The 27,213-nt window shown below is 47.5% G+C and overlaps 1 protein-coding gene across 5 annotated transcripts in view; it reads left to right on the forward strand.

The window, feature by feature from the left end:
- The window catches only part of PLD1 (phospholipase D1), a 139,673-nt gene that overhangs the window by 65,472 nt on the left and 46,988 nt on the right, over positions 1-27,213 (forward strand). For all 5 annotated transcript variants that reach the window (XM_075937952.2, XM_075937953.2, XM_014572375.4 and 2 more), the window contains 8 exons: positions 5,141-5,199; positions 6,913-7,005; positions 12,888-13,040; positions 14,518-14,667; positions 18,392-18,475; positions 20,960-21,041; positions 25,727-25,837; positions 26,922-27,128. In XM_075937952.2, the coding sequence (XP_075794067.1) occupies positions 5,141-5,199; positions 6,913-7,005; positions 12,888-13,040; positions 14,518-14,667; positions 18,392-18,475; positions 20,960-21,041; positions 25,727-25,837; positions 26,922-27,128 (939 nt within the window). The remainder of the gene's footprint in view (positions 1-5,140; positions 5,200-6,912; positions 7,006-12,887; positions 13,041-14,517; positions 14,668-18,391; positions 18,476-20,959; positions 21,042-25,726; positions 25,838-26,921; positions 27,129-27,213) is intronic.

Raw genomic sequence — 27,213 nt, forward strand, 5'->3', positions numbered from 1 at the left:
TTAATTGCTAGCCTGAATTTTCTCCTGGACAATTTATATCCATTTGTTCTTATGCCAATACCGTTCTTTAGCTTAAATAACACTTACCCTCCCTTGAATTTGTAATCCCACGCATGTAGTTTTTATATAGAGCAATCATATCCCCACTCACATGTTTTTAACTAGGCTAACCAAGCCCATCTTCTCTCCTAGTAGCACTTTTCTCTACCTGTTCTAGTTTGATTTCATCTTTCTTGAACATGGGTGACAAGAATTGTACAGAGTGTTCCAAGTATTCCTGTAGTGCAGGAGTGGGCAATAATTTTTGGTGGGGGAGCCCACTCCAAGATTTTGGAAAGCGGTTAAGGGCTGCACTTTTCCATGGAGGAGGTGCGGGGTCTAGGATGGAGGTTGGGTGCAGAAGGGTTCATAAGGTAAGGGATTGGGGTGCAGGAGATGATGTGAGGTCTGTGAGGGAGTTTGAGTGTAGGGAGGGGGTTGTAACCTGGATTTGGGGATTGGTGTGTAGGTTCAGGGAGGGAGTGTGGTTGCAGGCGAGGATTCTGGCCTCGGGGATGAGTGTCAGAGGAGATACAGGGTCTGGTTGGGAGTTATGACCTGGGACAGAGGGGTGAAGAGGGTTTGGATAGTGACCTGGGAGAAGAAGGTGGGGTACAGGAGGGGCAGGGGTGCCAGAGGCAGGCTTTGGCTGGGACACACTCACCGAAGGTTGCCAGATGGTTTCAACAAAAATACCAGACACACTTGACATTACATCACAATCTACATTACATCTTATTTAGAAAATACAGGACATTTATATTTTCTCAATTTGTTTCCCGAACAGAAAACTCAAATACTGGACTGGCTGGTTTACCTAAGTATCTCCTGGCCAGCAGCCCTGCACCCCCAAGGCAGGCTGGGCTCCCTCCCTGCTGCAGCCCCAGACTGCTTAAAACTGCAGCCTGTTCCCTCCATGTGGCTCTCAGCTCTGGGAGTGGGGAGAGGCTTATGTTGTCCCCCTTGCCTCCCATCCCCCGAACAATCTCTTAGCTCCTTCTGGCTGGCTGTTTCCAGCCAATAGGAGCTGAGGATTGGGCCGGGGGGCGGGGAGATCACACAAAACCTCCCCTTCCCTCCAGAGCAGAGAGCCACATGGCTGCTGTGTCCTGAAGGTTCTGGCAGGGTGCTCCATGAGCTGGATCCGGTGGCTTGGCAGGCCAGATGTGGCCCCTGCTATTGTGCCTAGTGCAGCATCATTAATACTACATTATCTCTACTGCAGATGCTTTGCTTAATACATTCTAGCATCACATTTGCATTTTTTGCAGCTGTGTCACGAGTGGTTTGTGGTTATCCTGTGATTCACCTAGACACCTAGGTGCCTTTGCTTCTCTGTTTCTTTCCCCAACTATTAGCTCTTAAGTGCATGAGGTTGCACTTTGTACTATTGAATATTCATCCTGTTTCTGTCATTCTGGTCTTCGAGGTCATCCAGATCTTCCTGTAGAATATTCCAATCCTCTTCTGTGTTGATGATGACTCCCAACATTGTATCATCAACAGACTTCATGACCACACTCCTGCTTTTCACGGCAAGGTCATTATTAAAAAATATTGAATAAAATTTATCCCAAGATCAATCCTTGAGAAACTCCACTAGTAACCGCCTTTCAGACTGATAATCCACTTTACAGCACAACCGCAATACCTTCTCCCATTTAGCCCATTCCTTATCTACCTTACAGTTCTTGTACCAATCCCGGTTTGTCCCAGTTTAATAATTTCCCACATGGTACCTTGTCAAATGCTTTATTGACATTCAAGTATATTTGATCTACTACATTGCCCTTCTAAAACAATCAATTATTTTCTCAATGAAAGACATCAGATTAGTTTGGTATGATCTGCCTTTGGTAAACCTATGTTGCAGGGGTTCCCAAACTTTTTGACACGGGGACCAATAAATCCATTCACGAGCTTTTGGAGGACTGGTAACATATATTTGCATATTCATTAAGCAAATGACAAATATGCAAATACATTGGTTTTGGTCCTCCCAAAGGCCCCAGGGCCAACTTTAGCAAAGCTTTCGATACGGCCACCCACAACATTCTTACCAGCAAGTTAAGGAAATATGGATTGGAAAAATGGACTGTAATCCAATAAAACCCTGCACCACCACATCGTGTATTGAAAAAAGGCTCATTTATTTTCAGAAAGCTGACACCATCTTTGGAATTTTTTATCCATATTCTCATTCCGGATGGTGAATGCACCAGGTTCTCTCCATTCTGACATATTGTAGTGCCTTTAAACCTCACTGTCAGCAGTGGGGATATTTAAAAGGCACCGCTTTTACATTTTTATTCAGGATCTGCCTGTGCCCTGAACTGTCCTGCTCCCCACTGGCCGGTTCTCTCCCCCCTCCCCTCCACCTTCCCCTCTCCCCGCCCTCGCCCTGGGCCAGCCCCGCTGTCCCCACCAGCCGATTCTCTCCTGGCAAGCCCTGCTGCCCCCGCCAGCCCTGCTTTCGCCGGCCGGTTCTGCAGCCAGCCCCGTGATCTCCCCCAGCCAGCCTCCCTGCCCCTGCCAGCCGGTTTCCCCCCACCCCTGCGATCTCCTGCGATCTCTCCTGGTAACCCCTTGCTATGCCTCTGCCGGGAGCCTGAAACATATGGCTGCATCCGCCCAGCCCGGCTGAGGGCTTGGGGAACCCAGTGCTGCACAGGCAGTCCGGGAGCCCGGAACACCCTGGCAGCCATGCTGAGGCCCGGTATTCTTTTCCTGTGGCCTGGTACCGGGCCGCGGCCCATAGTTTGGGAAACGCTACTATGTTGCATTACTATCCTTTTATTGTTTACCTCTGTGAATAATTATTCTTTCATTCACAAATTGTTCTAAGCCTTGCATATTCCTCAGATCAGACCAAGAGGTGTATAATTGCCTGGATCGCTTTTTTTTTCTTTCTAAAATATAGGTGCTATATTAGATATTGTCAAGTTATACTGCCCCAAAATGGATAGATATATGAAAAATTCTTGTTGCTGGACTAGCAATCTCAGGTTCCAATTCTTTCAGTATTTTGGGAAGGAAATTACTCAGTCCCTCCAATTTGAGCGCATTAAGTTTTGGGAGTTTTTCTGCCACCACACGTGGTCATTTCCATCAGCCCTTCTACCTTCATGCCCATGTTTCATATTATCACCTGTGTTAAAATCGGAGGCAAAGTATTCATTTCAGTTGTGTGCTATACCTGGGTTATCTTTAAATCTCTTTCCCAACCACTTTGCATAGCAGGCTTAATCTCATCCTTTCTTATTCCTTTTCAATTTATATAAATAAAAATCTCATTATTTATTTGAATTTCTTAGTACTTATTTGAATTCAGCTTACTTTATTTATTTTCTTAGTACTTATTTGAATTCAGCTTGACTTTTAGCAGTTCTCACTTTATTACTATGGCTTTTGCACTCCAACATGTAGCTTTCTTTACTTATCAGTCCACCATTTCATTCTCTGTAGACTCTGCTTATTCTGAATTGCCTTTTTGAGGTGATTATTCAGCAGCAAAGTCTGGCAACTTTCCCTTGAATGTTTTCTCCCCTTGCTCCGAGTGCAAATTTCAGATTATTTTCGTAGCATTGATTTAAAAAAAACAACAACCCTTGAACTCTCACTCCAGCTCATCACTTTAACTAATTCCCTTAATTTCCCAAAGTCTGCTCTTTTGAAATCAAGCAAACCCTAGTTGAAGAACTGAGTTTCATTATCCTTCCATTTAATTTAAACAATCAATTTGTGGTCACTCGTTCGGTGGTTATTTCCTACAACTAGCTCTTCAATGATGTTACTACCAAGACCAACCCTAAGATTGCATATATTTTGTTGGTTCAGTGTCCAGATGGTGGCAATAGGTCCAAGAGGTGAGCAGACCTGCCTGGTTAGCATGAGGGGTTATTCTTTGCTTTAAGCGCATTTTGCTTTAGTAATAATATGAGTGTGAAAAAAATTACACAGAAAGAAACCAGCAGAATCTGGCATCCCTGCACATGGGCAACAGTGAACAAAATGTCTCCACTGGGGTATATGGTGTGAGACACTCTATCTGGATCTGAGATGACTAAGCAGCAGTTTATATTCCAAGAATGTCTTCCTCCACCAAGAAAACCTAGACAGTTGGAAGTGGCTTAGATCTCTAGTTTTAGATTTGAGTGCCATCATGGAGCTCACTGTCATTGGTTTGCTAATGGCAAGAGGACTATACTTTGGTGCATAGATATAATCTGCTGTAATCTCTTAATAACTTCAGGGATTTTTTTATTTGGGGTCAGTTGATGAATCCATGATATTACAACAAACTTCCATCAGAGGGGTAGCCATGAGTCTGTATCTGCTAAAACAATGAGGAGTCCTGCGGCACCTTAAAATATAACAGATTTATTTAGGAATAAGCTTTTGTGGGAAAAGACCCACGCTTCATCAGAGGGTCTTTGCCCATGAAAGCTTATACTCAAAAAATCTATTAGTTTTAAGTGCTGTTCATGCCATAATCTGTGAGCAGGGCCTGCCTCTTGCTCACAGCTTCTGTTTGCTTTATATTAGCAAAGTTTTGACCACTGTGCCTAGGCCTTGCACCAGGCCTGTCATATATGGGCTTATGCTTTAGGCCCTCATCTTGCTACAGTTGCCACAGGACGCCTCACTGTTTCAACAGACTTCCAGTTGATTTTAGCAAATTTATCTTTCCATTTAGTCACTGGCTTTACGCAGAGCCAACTGTCATGAGTCAGATATAAATCTAGTTGAAACAAGACTGAGCCTAAAAACTCAGTTCACATAGGTCACCAGAAACTCATCAAGCAATGGTAAATGTTGTCATTACTGACATGAACTGAATTTGCATCAGTGACCTGCAGGTGAAAGCTCCAATAGGTCCTTACCAATCGTCTAAATAACCTTACCAAATCTGATTATGGTCGCCTTGGTTATGTGCATTAAATGTCTGATCCAAAGTACATAGACTCCTCTTGACTTTAGTGGGCTTCATACCGAGACCTGGAAGGTTTTCCACATTTTCCTACTCATGAATTATTTTCACTATGTAAAGTGATTTGTGGGAGTCCAAAATATAAACAATGGGGAACTTTCTATTTTCCAGACGGAATTCATTGGTGTAAGTCAGCTGTCATTTATCCGTGATCTAGGACCAAAGGGCATGTAAGTTGAATTTCATTTCTTTGAGTTATGTTTCATGAAGAGCATGGTTTTATAAAGAGAGGATATCCAAATAGTTAGCTTTCCTGCCAAGCTAGCAGTTAATTTGGGAACATCTTATCTTCCAGATTTTAACTATGTATTATTATTCACAAGAGGACATTACATTACAACTCTGGGAAATAATTACGAATGTAAAAGACAGAACACATCTCATTGCCAAACTCACAGGGCCAAATTCATCTCGTCATAGACTGGAGCTGTGCCAAATGGTTCAGTGCAACCAACCAGAGCAATCTATAGTCCCTGTCATAGCATGCTTACATCACTGGTTAATTTATTTCTTGAATGATGGTGACATGTTAGTCATGGGCCGAAACTACAAGAAGGGGGGAAAAAAGTGCACTGAAATCAAGAATGGTCCATTTTTTTCTTTAAACTTCCCAACTTTTCCAAAATTTCCTTAAGCCTATGGTTAACACTTAATACAGGTTGAACCTCTCTAGTCCAGAAACATCCCTGGTCTGGAATGATTTCAGTTAACCAGATGTCCACTTTTCATAGGTGTAGCCAAGTTTCCCGTGGTCCCATAAACCTGGTTTACAGCCACCAGTCCTAGCTCTGTGTTCTGTGCTGCTGTTTAACTCTAATTTACCCCCTAAATGTCCTCTAACAGCCCCGTAAGCAGTGGAAATGTTGGTAATGCTGCTAGACAATATTGATCTCCAATAGTCTGGTAAATTCTCTGGTTCAAAACTAGTCAAGTCCTGAGGGTGCCAGACTAGAGAGGTTCAAGCTGTACCTTTATTTTGAATACTATTAAATAAAAATGGTATTATTTTGGTTACCACCAAAAATGTCTGTGGATTTTATAAACAACCTGGTAGGCAGCAGTGAAAGCTTTCTTGGGGTGATTCAGATGGGACATGGGTGTTGAAATGCAATAATTCCAGGCATCCAGCTTTACAAATGGGGAAGGACTTGACAGTGGGCAAGTAGGAGAGGTAGTGATGGAGTCCTCTCTGTGTTGGGCCCCGTCTCAGCTTTAAGGGCTCTTCATCACATTCATATGCTCAGACTGACGGCTTGTGGTGCTCCAGTGTGTGCTGTGGCCCTTAGCTCTCACACATTCCTGCTGTGCACCCAGGTGATTCTCACTTTTCCTGCCAAGTGGGAGGGTTTGATGTATTTTCTAGACACCTAATCCCCCAAGGCCTTTATTCTGCCTCCTCACTTCTCCCTGCTGCTCATTCCCCATTTGTGTCCTAGATGCTGCTTCACCTTCACCCCAGTCCAATTCCAACTCCATACCAATTGCTCTGCTCACCCTCAGTTCATGTATAAGCTGAGACTTTACCCGTAGCTCCCTTATTGCTGGCATTGTATTTATAACAATACCGCTGCTGTGACGTGGGTTCGGTTCATCTGTTGGATGCATGATGGAGTTAGGCTTAGGTCACCTGCTGTTTGAGAGGCAGATGAAATGTCTGAGAAACAGAGAATGCAGGAGTGATCTGGCAATAGACAATGAGAGAGAGGTGATCCTCCATTCTACCCATACCACCCTATTGAGGTGAAAGCGGTCAGACAGGTATCTGGCTGTGTATCTCCAGGTCAGATTCCTCCAGTCCATATAGCTTCATTAAACATAATTAATAAGCTGTGCATGCATGTACCATATTTGCCATTTCTTTGTCATCCTTGTATTTGTTTCAGAGAAGGTATGATCATGAAAAGATCTGGGGGCCACAGAATACCCGGTCTGAATTGCTGTGGGCAACAAAGGGCCTGCTATCGATGGTCAAAAAGGTACTGTAGCAGGGGGCGCTGTTTCTTTAGGTGGCTTTGTACCTATTAGAAAGACAAGGTGGAGGATGACTTCCTATCTTTTATTGGACCAACTTCTGTTGATGAAAGAGACAAGCTTTCATGCTTCAGAGCTCTTCTTCAGGTCTGGGAAAGGTTAATGAGAGTGTCACAGCTAAATACAATAAATATAATACATCCAGAGTTAGCCCTTTGCAGGAAACCATTCAGAATGAAGCAAGCTGTTAACACTTTGGCTATCATAGGAGAAAGAAGAGTTACAAAGTGAGCTACAGACTGTTGCAATAAAACACAAAACCCTTATCTCTATTGAATCAGTGAATGTTGATGTCTAGTAGAGTTATGAATTTAAACTTATTAGTCATTCCAGACTCTGCATTGAATATAAATAGTCTCACTCACATTTTCCTACACCTTTCCTTGCTGTCATTCTTTCTGTAACCGAGATTTTCAACAAAAATAGGGAAACCGGAGGTACCTGTGGATTCAGGACTGTTCCTACTGATAGGCAAAACATGCAGCTGTGTAGGGCACCACAAAATTTGGGGCTGCATAGGCTCTAGAACCGCTTCCCTGTATGGATTCCTTTTATTTTTTTTCCAAAGTCAGAAGGGGCTATTAGATCAGCTAGTTTGACATCCTGCAGCCACAGGTGGCTTTGACTTTTCCTCTAGTGTTTAATCCACAACAGAAATTACATGCTAGTGTAATGCTGACATGCTGGACTGAACCTGGGACCTCCAGAGCTTATTGCATGAGCTAAAAGTCAACTGGCTCTCCACTAAGGCTTTAGAGCACACTCATCCTTTCTATCTGTAAGTGGTCTAAATGCCACTACACGGGACAGTGAATCATATCTAGAAGTATGGGTTATATTGGATCCCCATGTGAAGTATGATTGTGTAGCACTCATCCTTCAAAAACTGCAGTGCTGTTAGCCTCTGCTCTTTCCCTTATTGGACTGTTGCAGTGATGCTCATGGATAGTTCAGTTTGTCAGACCTTTCTGATTAGAAAACCCAACCCAAATTAATTGAAACATTGTGCAGGATGCACTCACCAGTAGATTAAATCAGACCTGATCCACAAATTCTCTTGGATGTCATTAAGTCCAGGGAGAAACATGTCCTCTCTGTGGTGTTTCCCTCACATTTTGAAAGGAGCCCTACAGAGGCCTGAGCAGTGTTGATCTGAAGAGAATCTGAGTGGCTGACTTTTGATCTAATGAAGACAAAGGGCCAGATTGTGCCCATCTGCCTTGTGAATACATGAGGCTAGCTGAGGAGAATGAGGAGGTACAAGAAGCCATCTCATACTTGCATCACTTCACACAGCAACCTAGCCTAGACAGACGGACCACTCCAAAAGAGGCAGGGAGGGAAGCTTCCCACCTCTACCCAGCAGAGATGGTATGCCACAGAGAAGTACCAGCCTAACTGATAAGTTAATGGGCAGCACGCTCTTTTCCCCACATCCCCATGCATTGGAGAGATCCCTCTCATGGGATGGTTGACTTCTGCACCGCCCTCAGGTCAGGGTTGTGCTTTTAAGTCATGGCTCCGATCGCCACCTGCTGTCAGCAAAGGCAGCAAGTTTATTAACTATTTAGGGACAGCACATTTTGGTCACATGTGAAAAGCCCCCTTCCTTTTGTGCTTCCTCGGGTGCTGTGACTGACTGCTGCTGCCTGACCTCCCTGCTCCATAAATACAAACCACTGCAAAGGCACACAGCAAATATAGAGGAAGCGTGCCTGTCTGTCCAAGAATTCTCCTAAATGGTAAGAGGTAGGACCACCAAATTTGGTTTGCAGTTTGCTTTTATCATAACTTACAGCAAGGTCAGGGTTTGGTTGTGCCAGGACAATGGGATGTGCCTAGAATGGGATTGCTTCTCATAAAATCATACAGAAAAGAGACAGAATCACCAGGCAGGTGAAAGGGACTGGCTGGTCCTCCCCCGTCAATCTGGGATTGCTCCATCCCCTAGCCTCCCCCAGGGTCCCTTTCGTGAAGGAAGGCAGGTGAGCTCAAGTCCTTCCCCACCTCCAGTGTGTATGGGCAATTTATATTGCTGGCTATCTCCTTCATCAGGGAGTGAGGGGAAAGTGCATTCTTCACCCTGGCTGGGGAGTGCAGGGGGCAGATGAACCTGGACCTATCCCACCCAGGGGACATACACTCCGTCCCCGCTGGGCCTGCTGGAACTGCAGAGACAATGGAGAGGCATGTCTCACCTGACACCCCCCCCCCAACCTGCTGCAGTGAGAGAGGGCTTGATTAGGCGTCTCTCCCCAGGCAGCCTACATACTGAACCCCTCATCCGCAGCCCCGCTCCAGAGCAATGATTTAAATGAAGCATGGACATTTCATTTTATTTTTCAAAAACCAAATGTATTGAGTTAAGGACACTGGGCAATGCTGGCGTTCCCTCCCCCTCCACTAGAGGACTTATCCAGCATTGCCCAGGTCCTTCAGGACAGAGGGCTGGTGGTGTCAGACTCATGGCAGGGCTATGGGAAGATGGGGGGCTCAGGGCAGGAGGCTGGGAGCATGGGGGCATAGGAGTCAGGGTGGGAGAGCTCAGGGTAGGGGAGGTGAGAGACACGGTTGGGGAGTGAGAAGGGACTCAGGCACTGGGGTGGGGAGTGCAGGAGTGAGGGTTGGAGGTTGAGGAGGGGCTTGGGCGGGGTAGGGATGAAGAGTGCAGGAATCAGGGCAGGGGGTTTGGAGGAGGGGGACCACAGGAGAGCAGGGCTGAGGGGTCAGGATAGGGGATGGAGGTGGCTGCCGGCTTATCCCTGGGAGCAGGCACTGGCTTTTCCCTGTGGTTGGCTGGGATTGCATTCCCTGCCCGCCAGCTTGTCCCTGGACTGGGGGCAGGGCTGATACCCTGCCTACTAACTTGTCCCCAGGTGCCAGGGTGGAATGCGGGGTGTGGGGTAGAGGGCTGTGTAGGCCGGCCCTGCCAGCACTCCCCAGTCCCGTTTGGGGGGGGACGAGAGAGCTGCACAGTCTCTTCCCAGCGATGCTTCCTGTTCCCAGCCCAGGGACAGAGGGAGGCTGCATAGGCCAGGGAGTGGGCATGCTGAGCAGCCTGGTGGTATTAGAGGAAGGGCCGGCTATGGCTCTTTAGGGGGGAGCTGCTGGCCAGTGAGGCTTCCCCCTGCCTCTCCGCTCCAGCACTATGGTAAAAGGCAGTGGCGAGGGATTTGGGGAAGGAGAGCGACTTTACCCCGTCCAGTGGCCAGCAAGATGGTGAGCCCCAGGTCCAGCTGGCCACTCTTGGTGTTGCAGCTGACTCCAGTGGTCACTCTGCAGTATAGCTGACCCTCCCTTTCCGTGTTATGGAAAACAATCCTATTCCAGGCAGGTCCCATTTTCCCGGCACAACCAAACCCTGATTTTGCTTGAAGTTGGGATTAGAGGAAGCTGCACACCAAATTTGGTGGTCCTAACTGTTACCATTTAGGTGAAATTCTTGAACAAATGGACAGACAGACAGATGCACATTTCTAAAATATAGAGATAGACTGAACTTTCCATACAGATCTTACAGATCTCCCTCTTCTTATTCTTACTTGAATATTTACTTTGTTCAAATTCCAGAAGCAATGCCAACACATTAGAAAACCTACTTGACCTGATAGAAGGCTGCCTGTCATTTTTCATGTTGAAAGAATTTCTCAGACTTGATTTTTCCGTTCTACTAATGTTGAGGCATCTTTCCTTTTTCAAAATTGAGTTATGGGGCATATGGTTGCTAGAAGTAACTATGAAATCATTGGGTCCTTCCCTGATTCAATACCTTCCTTTGCACTGTAACCTAATGGAGCCATTGTAAGTTTCATAAGTAGACTAATTTTAGTTATCTTGAAAATTCTGTTTACTGTTTTCCCACAAAATATGATAATATTAAGACATTTCCACTATAAATGTAGGAAGGTTCCTTTTACTCCACGTGCTTCTCAATATTTAGACTCCCTTTTTTATATATTTCCTTAGCTTAAATAGAGTGAAGTGACATCAACAAAGTAGCAGTGACAGCAGCTGGGAGCCCTGGTCCTTTTGAAATCACTGATGCCCAGGCCAACAGCCTCCCTTCCTCCCTCCTCCCCACTCCCTCCTGCCCCAATTGGTGGCTCTGGACAGGGCTTCCCTGATTTTATGGGTCCAGCAAATTTGATGTGGGAGCAGGAAGTCTGGTGTTACCTAACATGTTGGTTCCTATGGCTAGTCTCTGTCTAGAAAAGAAAAGAAAAGAAAAGAAAAGAAAAGAAAAGAAAAGAAAAGAAAAGAAAAGTGCAGGGCCCTCAATAACAACCTTTTTAGAGCCCCTGTATTCCTAGATATGGCCCTGACTATGCTCTGTTACTATGTGATGAGTGTCATGGTCAGAAAATGAACATGGGAATACTGCACAGGTCAAACGCGGAGTAATGAAATTGAATTTGATCCAGCAACATAACATTTCAAGTTGGCTGTATAAGATACAGTAATTAGTATGGCTTTGCACTTGGTGCAGGTCGTTTTTCTTTTCTTGTCCATTAATTTATATGAACAAATATCTGGTGTAAGGCCATGTGACTGATTCGCCTGTGTGTGTGGTGGGGGAGGGAGGATGTTCAGCATATCATTCATCATTGTGTATACAGCAATGGCAAAAAATATTTGGAGTCTGACAGGGAAATACTTTTTCCAGCATGCTCGAGGGCAGTGGTGCTGACAGAAAACCTACTAGTCATTTCTCATCTTGTTTTTCTACTGTGGTGCCCGTTGCTTGGCAATGAAACCTTTCTAAAATGTCCTCTTTGTACACTTTCCATTAGCTTTAATGGGTTTCAGCACCTTTATAAATAACCCATGAGAAACTCAGACTAGAGTGAACTGCTCCCAAAGTGCCCAGAGGTATTACAGGCTACCAAAATAATATTCCTCGACGAAGAGAATCTTTGCTCCACCATGTCCTTTATGCAGCCACTTGGCTGAACACCCCTGAGGCCAACAGGCCCATGAATGTTCCCAGACAATAAACCCTAGAGCTCCAAGGACTTATACAGGATGTGGCCATACATAGAGCCTTGCGAATCCACAGATTTATATCCGCGGGTATCTGCATCTGTGGATGTCAATGTGGATATCCGCAGCTTATTTTTGAAGATGCAGATGCAAATTTTGTATCCTCGCAGGGCATTAGTCATACAGAACCTGATTCCCACTGCAGTGGTATTCTTGAATTTGATTGTGCACATCAGCATTTAAGCACACAAATGTGTTTGTATCATACATATTTGTATAGCTCCCATTTCTGAATTGTTTGAGTACCTCAATTATTAATGTATTTATCCCTGTGCTGTTATCCCTGGTTTACAGATGGGGAAACTGAGGCACAGAGCGGCTAAGTGATTTGCCTATGGTCACACAGGGACTCTGTGGCAAAGCAGAAAATGTAACCATGATTTCCCAAGTTCCCATCTAGCTCCCTAACTACTGCACCATCCTTCCACTGACATAACTGCTGATTTGATCATCTAGATGCAGGATTTTGTATGCTAGCTGTTGCTGTAATCATCTCTCCAGAGGCTGATTCTCCTTTTCCTTTCATCAGTTTTACACTGGGGTAACCCCATTAATTTCAGTGGAGTTACTCCTGTATCACTCCACGCTGATTGCACAATCAGGTGCCAGGTGTCTAAACCACGTGAGAAAGAAACTGCTCCTACTAGGCTAGAAACCTTTCCTTCCTTGCTTCAGATCCTGATGATCAATGGCTTGGAGCTCTCTTGTAGAAACCGTTGTTGACTGTGTCATTGGATGGCCATCGTTTCTGAAGTGAATGTGAGATAAAATTTCTCTCCCCTTATAGGTGGTTAGTAGTGAAAGACTCTTTCCTAATGTACATGAAGCCAGATAGTGGAGCCATTTCCTTTGTCCTGCTGGCAGATAAAGAATTCAGCATTAAGATTGGCAAGAAAGAGACTGAAACAGAATATGGGTTGCAGATTGACAATCTCTCCAGGTGAGAAACGTGTATTTTATGTAGATACTTTTTAGTTTTTCACTTGAAAATTATCTCCCTTTAATCAAAAGGGGGCCATACTTTGTACACAGGGTGTGTAACCACCTTGCACCTGCTACAGTGGGGTAGCATGATTCAGTTAGCATCTCCCTTCAGGGGTCCACTCCCTTCTAACAGGGAGGAGAGTGAAAAGAATCCAGCCACTCCATTATTGGGGGAGAAGAACCAGATCAGTGGGACAGTTCCTCCATGCGTGTAAATCAGGGATGGACCAAATATGGCCTATGGGTTGGATGCGGCCCACCAAACGTCTTCCAACTTGCCACGACCGTCTATGCTAGGGCCAAAGGAAAGTGTCCTGCAGCCAGCCTGCCATGGCCCTAGCCACATAGTTCTTGGAAGCACCATGGCCGGAGGCTGCTGGCAAGCGTGTCTCTACATGCCCGGTGGGGGGAGGGAGGCAGTGGATCTCTGCATTCGTCTTCCCTCCCCAGCGCCATCCTCACAGCTCTCATTGGCCATAAACTGGCCAATGGGAGCTGCAGTAGTGGTGCTTGCTGGCACAGGCAGCATGTGGAGACTCACTTCCCCCTCCCCTGAAGCGGTGCTCAGAGACACGTTTGCCTGCCAGCAGCAGCTAGCCACTTTGAATGGTGAATGGTGTGGGGTCACTATGGCATGAGTGCCCTGTTGCATCACTGGCTGGGAGCCACCTATGGTAAGTGCCTCCCTGCTTCCCCCCGCTACATCCCTGCTCCAGGTTAGAAGCCCCTCCTGCACCCTGGGGCCCTGTATCCTCTTTCTTATCTAAGAGGCCAAATTCTACTGGTCCATTTTGTGGCACCAGTTCTTACAAGCAAGTTTCAAATTAATTTACACTTGTAAGAGAGGAAGATAGCTAAATTAGGAGTGCCGAATGTTCTTGTTGGGTGGGAGATTCCTCCCCCCGTGGACGGTTGTGTGTTCGTATCAATATGGGTTAAGTCAAGGGCATGATGTACAGCCTCTTGGTTAACAATTAGTTTGACCACCCTCCTATCTCTGCTTACAATTGGTCACGGTCACACAGCCTGGGCCTTCTGCTCTGTGTGCCCTGTATGCTCCAGGCAAGCAAAAATGGATGTTACAAGGGGGGGGTTCCTGTCTGGCTACAACCACTTACAAAAATTCTTGGAGTTGCCCCCTCTCCTCATGGTGCTATCCCATTTAAATCAATGGGGTTGAACCAAGGTAAGCAATATCTGGTCCATGATGTGCAAAATGTGCAGATGATATCTATCAGTTGTATTTATAGGGTGTCAGCAACTATGGTATCTAGGTGCTGAAACACTATTTTTTAAAAAAACAAACCCCTCTGGTTACTGGTCACTTTTGATTAATCAAAATGTGATTGATACTCAGTTCCCATAACAACATCTTCTGAGACTGAGAACTAAGCTAAATAAAACTGTGTTGCTTACTTTTGGTTATTTTCCAGGTCATTGATTTTGAAGTGTAACAGCTACAGACATGCCCGATGGTGGGGACAGGGAATAGAAGAATTCATTCAGAAAAATGGCAAAAACTTTCTAACAGATCACAGATTCGGATCATATGCTGCTGTGCAGGAGAATACTTTGGCAAAGTGGTAAGGTGGTCCCTGCAGTAGTGTCACGCACCAACCCGTCTAGTCACGTGCTGGGGCTCCCCCCAGTGGGGTGGGGCACCCTTAGCGTTCTGTCAGGATAGCCCAACCGGCCCCATGGGGGCCTTCCGAGGCGGAGGGGGACCTGGGCCCTCCCCCTCTCCAGGTCCCAGCCCAGGACCCTAAGGGTAGGCGTCGTAGATGCGCTGCCCGACCCGGGAGGGCTACGGCCGCAACTCACCGGTCCCTGGGGTTTCCCTGACCCCGTCCTGGGCTGCTTCCTCCATCCCGGCTGGTCCTTGTCTATCCTGCTCCGCTCGTCAAGGGGGGCTCACCTCTTCCCGCTGAGCCAGTCCTCCGTCAGGGTCTCTGATGCCCCGTCGGGTCTGGCCCGGGTCGCTGCTGGCTCGGTTCCACTCGCCCGCGTCTTCCTCCTCTTCTCCTCTGCTCCCGGCCAGGAGCCACCTTTTGAAGCCGGCGCCCCTTGCCAGGGTCGCCGGCGCCTGCACACTGTGCCGTCGGCTCCCCCGTCCCCGGGCGGCCCACCCGGGAAATGACTGTACCTGCGCAGGTGGCTGCTGCTGAACAGGCTCGGCAGAGCCGCCCTGGCTTCCCGGTGGTGGCGCTGTCTCACTGACAACACAGGCATTCTCTTCAGTGTAAGCAAGGTCATGGCCCTACTGATTTATCAGTTGTATTTAAAAAACATGTTTCAGAGGGGTAGCCATGTTAGTCTATTTCAACAAAAACCACAAGGAGTCCAGTGGCACTTTAAAGTTGAACAAATTTGTAAATAGGGCATAAGTTCTCGTGAGCTACAACTTACTTTCTTAGAAGTTGAAGACAAAAGGAAAAAAAAGGAAGGGATACAGAGATGGGAGTGTGACATCAATGCTAATTAGAATGAATGTGGCTCATAGAATCCTAGGAGTGGAAAAGACCTCAGGAGGTCATTGAGTCCAGCCTCCTTCCCAAAGCAGGATCAACCCCAACTAAATCATCCTAGCCAGGGCTTTGTCAAGCCGAGACTTAAAAACCTCTAGGGATGGAGATTCCACCACCTCCCTAGGTAACCCATTCCAGTACTTCACCAACCTCCCAGTGAAATAGTTTTTCCTAATATCCAATCTAGACCTCCCTCACTGCAACTTGAGATCATTGCTCCTCGTTCTGCCATCTGTCACTACTGAGAACAGCCTTTCTCCATCCTCGTTGGAACCTCCCTTCAGGAAGTTGAAGGCTGCTATCAAATCCCCCCTCACTCTTCCCTTCTGCAGACTAAATAAGACCAAGTCCCTCAGCCTCTCCTCGTAGGTCATGTGTTCCAGCCCCCTAATCATTTTGGTTGCCCTCTGCTGGACCCTCTCCAATACATCCACATCGTTTTTATAGTGGTCGGCCCAACACTGGACACAATACTCCAGATGTGGCCTCACCAATGCCAAATAAGGAATAATCACTTCTCTAGATCTGCTGGAAATGCTCCTCTTAATGCACCCTAATGTGCCATTAGCCTTCTTGGCTACAAGGGCACACTGTTGACTCATATCCAGCTTTTCATCCACTGTAATCCCCTTTTCTGCAGAACTGCTACTTAGCCTGTTGGTCCCCAGCCTGTAACAGTGCTTGGGATTCTTCCGTCCCAAGTGCAGGACTCTGCACTTGTCCTTATTGAACCTCATCAGATTTCTTATGGCCCAATCCTCCAATTTGTCTAGGTCACGCTATCCCTCCCCCCCAACATATCTACCTCTCCCCCTAGCTTAATGTCATCTGCAAACTTGCTGTGATGAGGAGGTGAGAGTACTAGAAGTGGAAATTACCGATTGTAATGTGAGAACCACATTTAAAGAACATGGTGTTTGAATTTGCTGGCTTTAGTTGTTATTAATCACTATGGAATTATTGAATTCAGCTGTAGAAAAATGTTGGATTAGCAGCATAACCGTTTCATTTAATTGTTATGATTTTGTTTAATAATGGTCAGAGCATTTAGCTTTTTATTAAGATTTGGCACATTGGTGGTTTATTAATTTCAGAATAAAAGTGAGATCTTGATGCACATGTAATTCATAGTAAAGCTAATAAATAGTATGCTTATGAATGAAGAACAGAATACGCTAATTACTTTAGGAGCTACTACTTTGACTTTTTAGTTTGACAATTGGCTTTGGGTAATATTTTCAAAATCACCTAAATGACTTAGGTTCTCCTGAAAATTTCATCCTGCACCTCTTTCATCTCCCTTCTCAACAGCCTTTCCATAATGCAGCTGTTTTGATTTTGTCATGGTCACATCTTCCCCATTCTAATAAGACCTGGTCTATACTCACCTGGGCTATGTCTAGACTGCAGGCTTCTTTCAAAAGAGCCTCTTTCGAAAGAGAGCGTCTAGACTGCACGGAGAAATTTCGAAAAAGCGGCTTGCTTTTTCGAAAGAAAGCATCCAGTGAGTCTGGATGCTCTCTTTTGAAGAAGCCCTATTTACATTGAAGAACGCCTTCTTTCGAAAGAGGAACTTTCGAAAGAAGGCGTTCTTCCTCGTAAATTGAGGTTTACCGCCATCGAAAGAAAAGCCGCGTTCTTTCGAATTAATTTTGAAAGAACGCAGCTTGAGTCTGGACGCAGGGGAAGTTTTTTCGGGAAAAGGCTACTTTTCCCGAAAAAACCCCTGAGTCTGGACACAGCCCTGGATACCGATGTTCCGGAGGTTGATCTTCCGAGGTTCAATTTAGCAGGTCTAGTAAGGACCCACTAAATCAAACACCGATGATGCCCCCATCAACCGTGGTGTTTCACGGGTTATGAGGAGTAAGGGAAGTCGACAGGAGAGTTTCTCCCATTGATCTTCTGCAGTGAGGCCGCCTGAGAAATTTGATTTAAGGTACGTTGACTCCAGTTACACAATTCTTGTAGCTGGAGTTTCATATCTTAAATCGAATTTCTCTCCCAGTGTAGACCTGGCCCAGAATGAGAGAAGTGAGCCCAACACCCTAGAGGCAGTGTTTGCAGAGTCCAACCCTAATGCTGTATTTTAGTGTTGCCCCTCCTGAAAGCTGGGCCCCACCGTGAGAGTGGTATTAGTCCACTTCTGAGTGGTATCACATGTGTGGGGCCTCGCAGGTTGGCTTCCCGGCTGGCAGATCAGTGATGCAGAGTCTGCGTATATTGTAAGTGTCACTTGGTTTATTGACTCACATGCACCAGTTCTGAAATGAGGTGGTAAAATAGCATGCACAACCATCCCTCCTTGAAGAGCGCTCCATCCAATTCTACTCCCTGATTGCCAGAGAACTCAATCATAGCCCAAGGCAGAGAGCTACCCCTCCTGCTACTCACACAGCTCCATCTGTCCCCCAAAGCTGCGTCTACATCAAAACTTTGCATAGTCCAAAGCTAACACCACCACGATCTATTTTTCCAAGAGTCAAAACTTGCTCAAGCACTAAGAAAGAAAGAAGGTGAAAGACTACCTATAAGAGGGCCACTTGGTCACGCCTGTTGTCACAATAATATTTGATTGTACTGGTATAATTAAGGTACTAACAATGGTGTAGAATTCTCCTGGCATGTTGCCCTGGTACAAGAAATAAAATGTGTTCGCTTTTGAGAGAGGAATTTAAATGATCTTTTCATTTGCTACTTATCTTAGAGTACTGAGATGTTTTCCCCTAGCTATGAAGTCTCCATGTGATTAAAAATCCAAGCATTGTGTTTGTTTTTTCAGGTATGTAAATGCAAAGGGGTATTTTGAAGATGTAGCAAATGCCATGGAGGCAGCGAAAGAAGAAATTTTCATCACCGATTGGTGGTTCGTATCCCTGCCTTTGGATTTTGTCCAGCCGTCTCTGTGAGAACGTTCATTACAATCCTGCACTGTTCAAAGGCCTTACAGTATGGAAACTTGCAGTGCTGCCAGATGGTTTGGCAGCACATCCAAACCTCTCACAGTGAGGATTTTCATTCAAAGGCCTTTTCTGGAGAGTTGGCAGCAAAAGTGCATGCTCAAAATCATCAGTTTGGGTGTCTCCTTCCGAGAAATAATCTTGAAGGGCTACATGGCACAGGGAGGCATCACCTGCCCTGAGAACAGTACAGGGCTGCCCAGCTACAGTAGAAGCTCCCTGGGAATGTCTCAGGGAAGTAGATCTCCCAACATGTGGGAGACTGTACAAATTCATACGCTGCTTAAGCAGTATAGGGCATTCTCCGGTCACCACTTGGCAGGGCAAGCCAGCTCTGTTGACTGCCACATGGAGTGACAAAGCGAAGTCACTCCCCCGCCCCCTTTGGGTGGACTCCTGAGGGGAATAATTAGGGACTGCAGATCCACTCAGCTCTCCCTCCTCCACACACACGCCTGCAGAAGACTCAAGCATAATGTAGCCCTAAGCTGTTCAGTTAGCAGGCGGTGTTCATGGCTGTGCAGTGTTTACTGTTGGAGGCAGAGATGGTTTTTCCTGCAACCCAACTTCCAGGGCGGAGAATGACTAGGACTGAGAGTGCCTTGACTGGATCACTTTCTCCTGCCGTGGGATGTTGCGGTGGCTTTCTAGGTCCCTGTGTACAGTCTGGCTGTGTCTAGACTACATGCCTTTGTCGTCAGAGGCATGTAGATTAGACACATAGGCAAAGTCAAATGAAGCCGCGATTTAAATGATTGCGGCTTCATTTAAATTTACATGGCTGCCGCGCTGAACCGACAAACAGCTGATCAGCTGTTTGTCCGCTCAGCGTGCTAGTCTGGACGCTCCCCTGCCGACATCAAAGCCCTTTGTTGGCAGCCCCGTTATTCCTCGTGCATGTCCCTGCGCATGCCACACCCTCCCAGAGCTGGAATGCCATGAAGCTGTTTGCAGCATCTGGGAGGAAGAGAGAGGAGCGAGGATGGAGCCTGAATCAGGTGATCACGCTCCATAAGTGTTGGGAGGGTGGGGGACGAGCAGGTATTTATGGGGCTCTGGTGCCCCATTGTGTGGCTGGTGTGTGGGGGAGGGAAGTAGACAGGGAGGGGCAAAGGTGGAACCCCAGTAGGTTGTGACTGCTGCAGCCCACTGAGGTGAAGGAGGGCCGCTCCTGTGGCCTGCCCATCATTCCTGGTTGCCCATCCCTGGCCTGGATAGCTTTCCTGTCTGACCTTGCATTAGTCGTTTAACATTTCTGTGTCTCAGTTTCTTCATCTGTAAAGTGGGCTTATAATTATTTCTCTATCTCATAAGGGGTATGTCTAGACTACAAGCCTCTTTCGAAAGAGATCGTCTAGACAGCCAAAGGGGTTTCGAGAAAGCGATCCGCTTTTTCGAAAGAGAACACCCAGGCAGTCTGGATGCTCTTTCAAAAAAGCCCTGTTTGCGTTAAAGAACACCTTTTTTCAAAAGAGCTCTTTCGAAAAAAGGCGTTCTTCCTGGTAAAAGTAGGTATACCAATTTTGGAAAAACCACTGTGTTCTTTTGATTTAATTTCAAAAGAATGCGACGGCAGTCTAGATGCAGGTGAAGTTTTTAAAAAAAGGGCCACTTTTTTTGAAAAAACTCAGAAGTCTAGATACACCGGACCAACTTGATTTTCATGTGAACCTGCTTCTGAGTTTGCATATGGCCTTTGGTGGCTGGGCTGGCAGCTGTCCTGCAATAGATGGCCGTGTTCCTCCATCTAGAGCGGAGATCATGGACATTTGGGCATCCTCCCCACAAAACCTGAATAAGGTCCATGATCCCCAACCTGAACCAGGAAGGCGCCCGCCATCTCCCTGGCAGACTCCTGGGAGCTGGCAGACTGCTCCTGGGGAGCGGTGGAGGGCTGGCTGCCAGTGGCTTGCTGGCTCATGTTTTGGGGCCATTGGGTTAGGGACAGTGACTGCTGGATCTGGGCTGGCAGGCTTGGAGCTGGCACAGGCACTGTGGCCAGAGTCCACCCTTTTAAAGGCTCTGGGGAGTGGGGGAAGGGGAGGAATGTTCTTGGCTGAGGCTGAAGTGACCACCAGGGCACCCTGGGAAGGCTGGAGGCCCCCTATTTTGATATAAGTGTCTACACAGCACTTGTTTCGAAATAGCTATTTCGAATTTGGCGTTATTCCTTGTGGAATGAGGTTTACCAAATTCAAAATAAGCACTCCGCTATTTCGATTTAATTTCAAAATAGCAGTTTGGCTGTGTAGACGCTAGGAAAATTATTTCGAAATAACTTTGCTGTGTAGACATACTTAGTTTCTCCATCATTACTAAAGTCGACCAGTTGACCTTAGGCGTTGTTTTCACAGTACAGCATGTTTAGGTTCACCTTTTTGTTTTCTTAGGTTGAGCCCAGAAATCTTTATGAAGCGACCTGTGGTAGAAGGAAATCGCTGGAGACTAGACTGCATTCTCAAGCGGAAAGCGGTAAGTGCTTAGTGCTTACAGCAGGGGTGGACAATAATTTTTGACTGGTGGCCACTTCAGACATTTTTGAAGTGGCCTTGGGCCTCAGGTGGAAGGGGCAGGGCCAGGAAACTTCTATGCTTCCCCACCCACAAACCCTGATTGGTCTGGGAGTGGAATGCGTGAAGTCTTTGCCACCATCCCACCCCAGAGAGAGCCACCAGCTGTTCTGAAGAGCTGGTGGTTTCCTCTAGGCGCCCGTGCCCCTGGTGGTGGGAGGAGACTTCGCACTCCCCCCTGCTCCAGGCCAATCAGGGTTTGGGGGCAGGGGGAGCACGCAAAGTCTCTTCCTGCCCTTCTCCCATCTTGCCAGGAGTGCACAGAGCTTAGAAGCACCACGCCCCTTACATTGTGGGAGGAGACTTTGCATGCTCCCCCAGGCCAATCAGAGCCTGGGATCAGGGGAAGCACACAAAGTTTCCTCCCACCCTGCCACCTTCCTGCAAGAAGCATGCGGCACTTCTAAGCACTGCGTGCTCCCTGCAGGGTGGGAGGAAATTTCGTGTACTCCCCTTGCCCCCAAGCCCTGATTGGCCTGGGGGCGGGGAGAATGTGCGAAGTTTCTCGCTCCCTGCCCTTGGGTGGGCGGTGCCACACACTCCCCAGACCCTAGGCCCTGATTGGCCTGGGAATGGGGGAGAGGCAGGGCCTCCATGGGCCGGATCAACCCACTTGGCCCTTTTGCCTGCCCCGGCCTACAGGCTGGCCTGGGTCCTGATTGCAATGAACCCCATGGCGAGGCTCCATGAAGGCCCAGGGGCAGCTTCATGCAGCTCATGCAGGCTGGAGGGGGTCTCAAACTGCCTCTTCACTCTTTTTTTGTTCCTGAGACCTGCCCCTCCCTCTTTCTGTGTGCAGGTAGAAGCTCTGCTCAGATAGACTAATGCATCATTGCAGGTGGCCAGGGCCAGAGAGAGCAGCAGGCCCTGTCTCCCCCCAGCAACACAATAGAGATGCTGAGGCTGCTGTCAGATTGGCATCAGCAGGAGGGAGAGGGAAGCTCTGTGCCATGCGCCAGGGCTGGTAGCCAAAGAGCTGAGCGACATTCAGCGCTGCACCCGGTTCCGCTGCCATTTTTGGAGGGAGGAGGTGTTTGGTGCCCTGCTTTCTTCACCTGGCTCAGCTTTCAGATGGAGGATTGTGGGGATGCAAGGGCACCGCACCAGTGTGACTTCGTACCTACCCCAACAATTTTTCTTTCATAGGGGAGGAGCTGTACCGTGTTCCTGGGGCACTGATACAACTGCTCCTGCTCTGCTTCTCCCCTCCCCATCTTCCCTGGTGGTTCTCCCTCTTCAGTGTAGGTCAGGGGAGCCAATAGTCCCACCAAGGTGGGGGCAGGGCCTGGTTCTGCACTCCTGGAAAGTGGGGCCTTGGGAGGAACGGACAGGGCTGGGGCAGCAAGTGTGCCAGGCCAGCCCCTTTCAGCCCTCAGGACTGCCCACAGCACAGCCCTTTGAGCCACTCAGGGTGCACCGGGCTTTGCTCTGGTGGCAATTTAAAGGCCTCCAGGCACAGGCACCGTAACAGTGGTGGCAGTGGGAGCCCCAAGCCCCCATGGAGTTTCTCCCTTTACACCCCTCCCCATCTCGGCAGGCTTTTCACTGCAGTTCCTGGAGAGATACCAGGGTTACACTGGGCCCATGGGGTGACCAGTCTGCTGAGGGTGGTGATGCAGAGACCATGTGCTTCAGTCATGTCATTTCTGTACACTGATATATGCTTCCGCTTCCTAAACTGATCCTTATTAAATTGCTAATGGTTCCATCCACCTTCCAAGGAGAGAGCGCTGTCAGTGGGGAGTAATTCAGTGGCATACAGAACTTCTGCCTAAGCTAGAGGGGGCTCATCATCAGGTTATCAACTTGCAATGCTGAACAGTGCTATACGAGTCCAGTCTGCGTCCATGCAGATGGTCTTACCTTGGACAGTTTTAATCACTGAAAGTCACACCCCGCGACAGTGAGCTACTGTGTGCCAGGCAGGATATTTCTTATTTGAGTAAGGAAACGCCTGTCTGCAGTAGGCTTGTTCTCAGTATTTCCCGACACTGTTGGCACCAGTGCAGCTCCACCCAGATCCTGCTCAGAGCAGGTTTAGTGAGATTTGTTAAATTGCAGGTTTAGTGAGATTTGTCCAATTGCCTGCAGCTGCCTGAAGCCCTGACGGCACCAATGAGTGCGGCAGCAAGGAATGCTAGTGAAGTGGAGACTTATGTAGACAAGGCCCCAGCCAAAAAAAGGGCAGGGATTTGATACAGTTTCTTTCTCTCAAAAGTCACTTGTGTTAATGTGACTGGAGAAACAGCGGGAGCTTCTTCTTTAGTAGCTCTCCCTCATTTTCTGTTCCTTTCCTACTCCATCGGTCCTTTGCCACATTCCGACGTAATCATGGGCTAGATCGTCACATCCTTTGCTTGGCCGAAAAGGGGAGCAAGGCCAGTTGATGTAAGCAGGGCAGCAGGAGCCCTGCCTATTCCTTCCCGTTGTGGACAGAGCAGGGCAGGGCATCATAGGATGCTATACCCACGTGCATATTATCAGTAGAGGGAGCCGAGGGTTTTTTTAAAGTATAAATGGTGTAAGATATGAACATGTACCAACTGGGTCAGGTTCCTCTGAAGTGGAACTTGCAGACAATATAGTCATAAAGACAACTCAAATTCCTGAACTCTGATTCACATTTCAGTGGAAGCAGAATAAGCAGATGGGTGCCTAATAGGGACAGTAGTGTATATATGTTTAAACAAGTAACCGATAAACTTGGGCTTATCAGTTAATCAAAATGACTACACACAACACCAGGGCCGGACCGAGCCCTTTTGTTGCCCTGGGCCCGAGCGTGCGGTGCCGCCCCCGGGTGCGGGCCCGCCCATGGGGTGCGGGCCCGCCCCCTCCAGGGGGCGTGGCCCTGCCCTCAGGGCGCACAGCACATGCACAGGCCGGTCATGGCTGCTGGCGCGCAGCCCGGGGCCTGCCCCCGGGGCACACGGCGCATGTGCTGCCCAGCCTGGCCTGGCCAGCACTGCTGGCACATGTGCCGGGCTGTGCAGGGCCCTGTAGCCGTGGGGGCAAGGGCGCTGCTGTCCGGTGCCACAGGGCCAGCACGGTGGGAGCCGGGCGCGTGGCTCCTGATGGCAGCTGTAAGGGATGCCACGCACCCCTTACTGCTGCCATCAGGCGCCCCCTGTGGGTTGGCACCCTGGGCAGCTGCCCAGCTCGTCCATGCCTCCGTCCGGCCCTGTACAACACCTCTACCCTTGCTGCCTCTGAATCAGAGGCAGCAAGGGCAGGAGGGAGCTGGTGCCTGTGGGAAGCTGGCTTTTAAGCAAGCTACCAACATGTGCCAGTTCCTGCAGAGCCACTTGCTCTCTCCCCTGCCTTCCACAGAGGCAGCAGCACAGGGGGCAGGCAGAAGCCAGTGCTTAAGGGGAAGCTGGCTTAAAAGCTGACTCCCCCAAGCACTGCTCCCATGGAGCCACCTGCCCTCCTCTCCTGTTCCCCTGAGCTACTGCCACTCTATGAGAGGCAGCAGCATGGGGAAGAAGGGGCAGGCAGGAGCTCATATGCATGGGGAGCCAGCTTTTAAGCCAGCTCTCTGCACATGGTGGTTCAGTGGAGCTGCTTACCCCACCCCTCTTGCTGCGGGGAGCATGTCCCGTGGCTGGGGAAGGTCCAGGTTCTCAGCTGGGGCAATTCCAAGTTCGTTTGCTCCTGCGCTCCCCAGCTAGCATGAGAATGTGCAAACTGCCCTTTCCTCTCACTCCCTGACAAAGGGGAACAGCCAGCATTGTCACCATACAAATTGGGGGGAGGAGCTCCAGCCCCCTGCCCTTCCGTAAGGGTGCTTAGAAGTGGGAGGGTTGGAGCTGAGGCAGTCCCAGACAGAGGGGGAAGGATGCACCCCCAGCCATCCTCTTTCACCTTCTTCGTGATTCTGTCCCTTTTCTGTATGGTTTTCTCAGAAGCAATCCCATTCTAGGCATATCTCATTGTCCTGGGACAACAGAACCCTTGCGTTGCTTTAAGTTATGAGATGAAAAAGCTGCATACCAAATTTGATGGTCCTAGCTCTTACCATTTAGGAGGAGTTCTTGAACAAACAGAGGAACACGTCTCAGAATGAGCAGTGGAGCCGCAGAGAAAAGGTGCCAGCCATGATTTTCTATAATGCTGGATTGCATCTTCAGCTGGTTTGCCATGGTCCACTCAAACAATTCCTGCAAATAAAATAGCCTAAACAGCCTGAAATATCTTCTCTCACTGTGATCTTACAACTGCAGGCAGCATGAGCTAGCTTCCTTGGCACTGCAGTTCAAAGGTCTGAGTTAGGCATAGGCAAAATCAGCCTGTGTCAGAAAAATCCTGCACTGCAGCATTGCAGAAAATCCTTCAGAACTTCCCACAAGGGAACATATTAGAGTTAATGAGAGTGGAGGTAGCCCAGCACATTTCAGGATCAGGTGCTTAGAGATCTGGGAGACTCTGTCCAGGTATTGACCTGTTGAGTGTATGATCTTCAGAACAATATGTGTTCTACCCCTTATTCTGACATCCCACTGAATGTAGAAATCTGGGAGTTACTTGCTTTTGTTTTTCTAATATCTAAATATGTGCTTATAATGCATTTCCTTTCTTTTCTGACAGCAACAAGGAGTGAGAATTTTTGTAATGCTCTACAAAGAGGTGGAGCTTGCTCTAGGAATCAACAGTGAATACAGCAAGCGGACATTGATGCGTCTACATCCAAACATCAAGGTATTCGCGTACCCTCTAACCTTCATGAAATGTAGGCATGTTCATTGCCCTGTGTGTCTATGTCTGCTTTCCAAATCTGGGAGAGAGATGAGGAAACTCATCACATTAAATGGGAAAAACAATTGCAATCACTGTTATAAGGGAGAATGTTTTTCTAAGCCATATTTATATGGTAAATTAGTGAAGTTAGAGCAAATGGAAAGTTACACTTGGATGTGAGCCTGAGGAAACATCCTTTCTACTCATACATACACTGAGCTAGTTAGAGTCACCATGAATGTTTATGTTCTTTAAATGAGCTAGTTAATTTTCTGTTCTCTCCGAGAGCAACAAACAAACTATGGTACAGCAGACAAATAAAACCACAAACCATTGTCTGGAAATTAAAGCCAGATAAATTCAACCTGGAAATAAGGTGCGCGTTTTTAACAGTGAGGCTAAGTAATAAGGCTAACATTTTGTGATTGATATTTTTAGTAAAAGTTAAGAACAGATCATGGGCAATAAAGAAAAATTCATGGAAGCCCATGTCCTGTCCCTGACTTTTACTAAAAATATCCATGATAAAATGGGAGGGAACCAGATAACTGTGGGGTGGCTGGGAACTCCAGGGTCCCCCTCTATCCATGGCTTGGAGTTTGGGGGGACTCGCTGGTATTTCACAGCTCCCAGCAACTACGAGAGGCAGAGGAAGCTTCCGGACACTGGAGCTTAAGTCATGGAGGCCTTTGGAAGTCACTGATTCCCTGATTTCCATGATAAAATCATAGCCTTAGTGATTGGAACAAACAACCAAGGAGAGAGGTGGATTTTCCATCTCTTGAAGTCGTCAGATCAAGACTGGATACTTTTCTGGTACATGTGCTCTGAGCAAATACAAGTTATTGGGCTCAGTCCAGGAGTAAGAAGATGAAACCTATGGCCTGTGTCATAGCAGGAAGTTAAATCTGCTGGCCCTTTCTGGCCTAAAAAAAATCTATCAAAATAATATCCACATTCCTCAGTGTTAGGTAGTATGACACAATTTTAACCAAGATGTCTTCTACATAACAGCTGAGTTCAGTGATTTTTTTTCTTTATTCAGGTGATGAGACACCCAGATCACGTGTCATCCTCAGTGTACTTGTGGGCCCATCATGAGAAGCTCGTTGTCATTGACCAGTCTGTAGCATTCGTTGGTGGCATTGACTTGGCCTACGGGAGGTGGGACGATGACGAACACAGGCTAACTGACGTTGGCAGTGTGAAACGAATCACAGGAACAAAGTCCACCTCTATATTGAATCTCACAGTAAGAGTAAATTCTGTACATGTGGCAATACACTAGACAGCAGTCATGCAAAATGGAAATAAGCAAGTCACTTTAACCTCTTAAG

Source organism: Pelodiscus sinensis, chromosome 10 (genome assembly GCF_052426305.1).
Source record: "Pelodiscus sinensis isolate ZL-2025 chromosome 10, ASM5242630v1, whole genome shotgun sequence".
Lineage (NCBI taxonomy): Eukaryota > Metazoa > Chordata > Testudines > Trionychidae > Pelodiscus > Pelodiscus sinensis.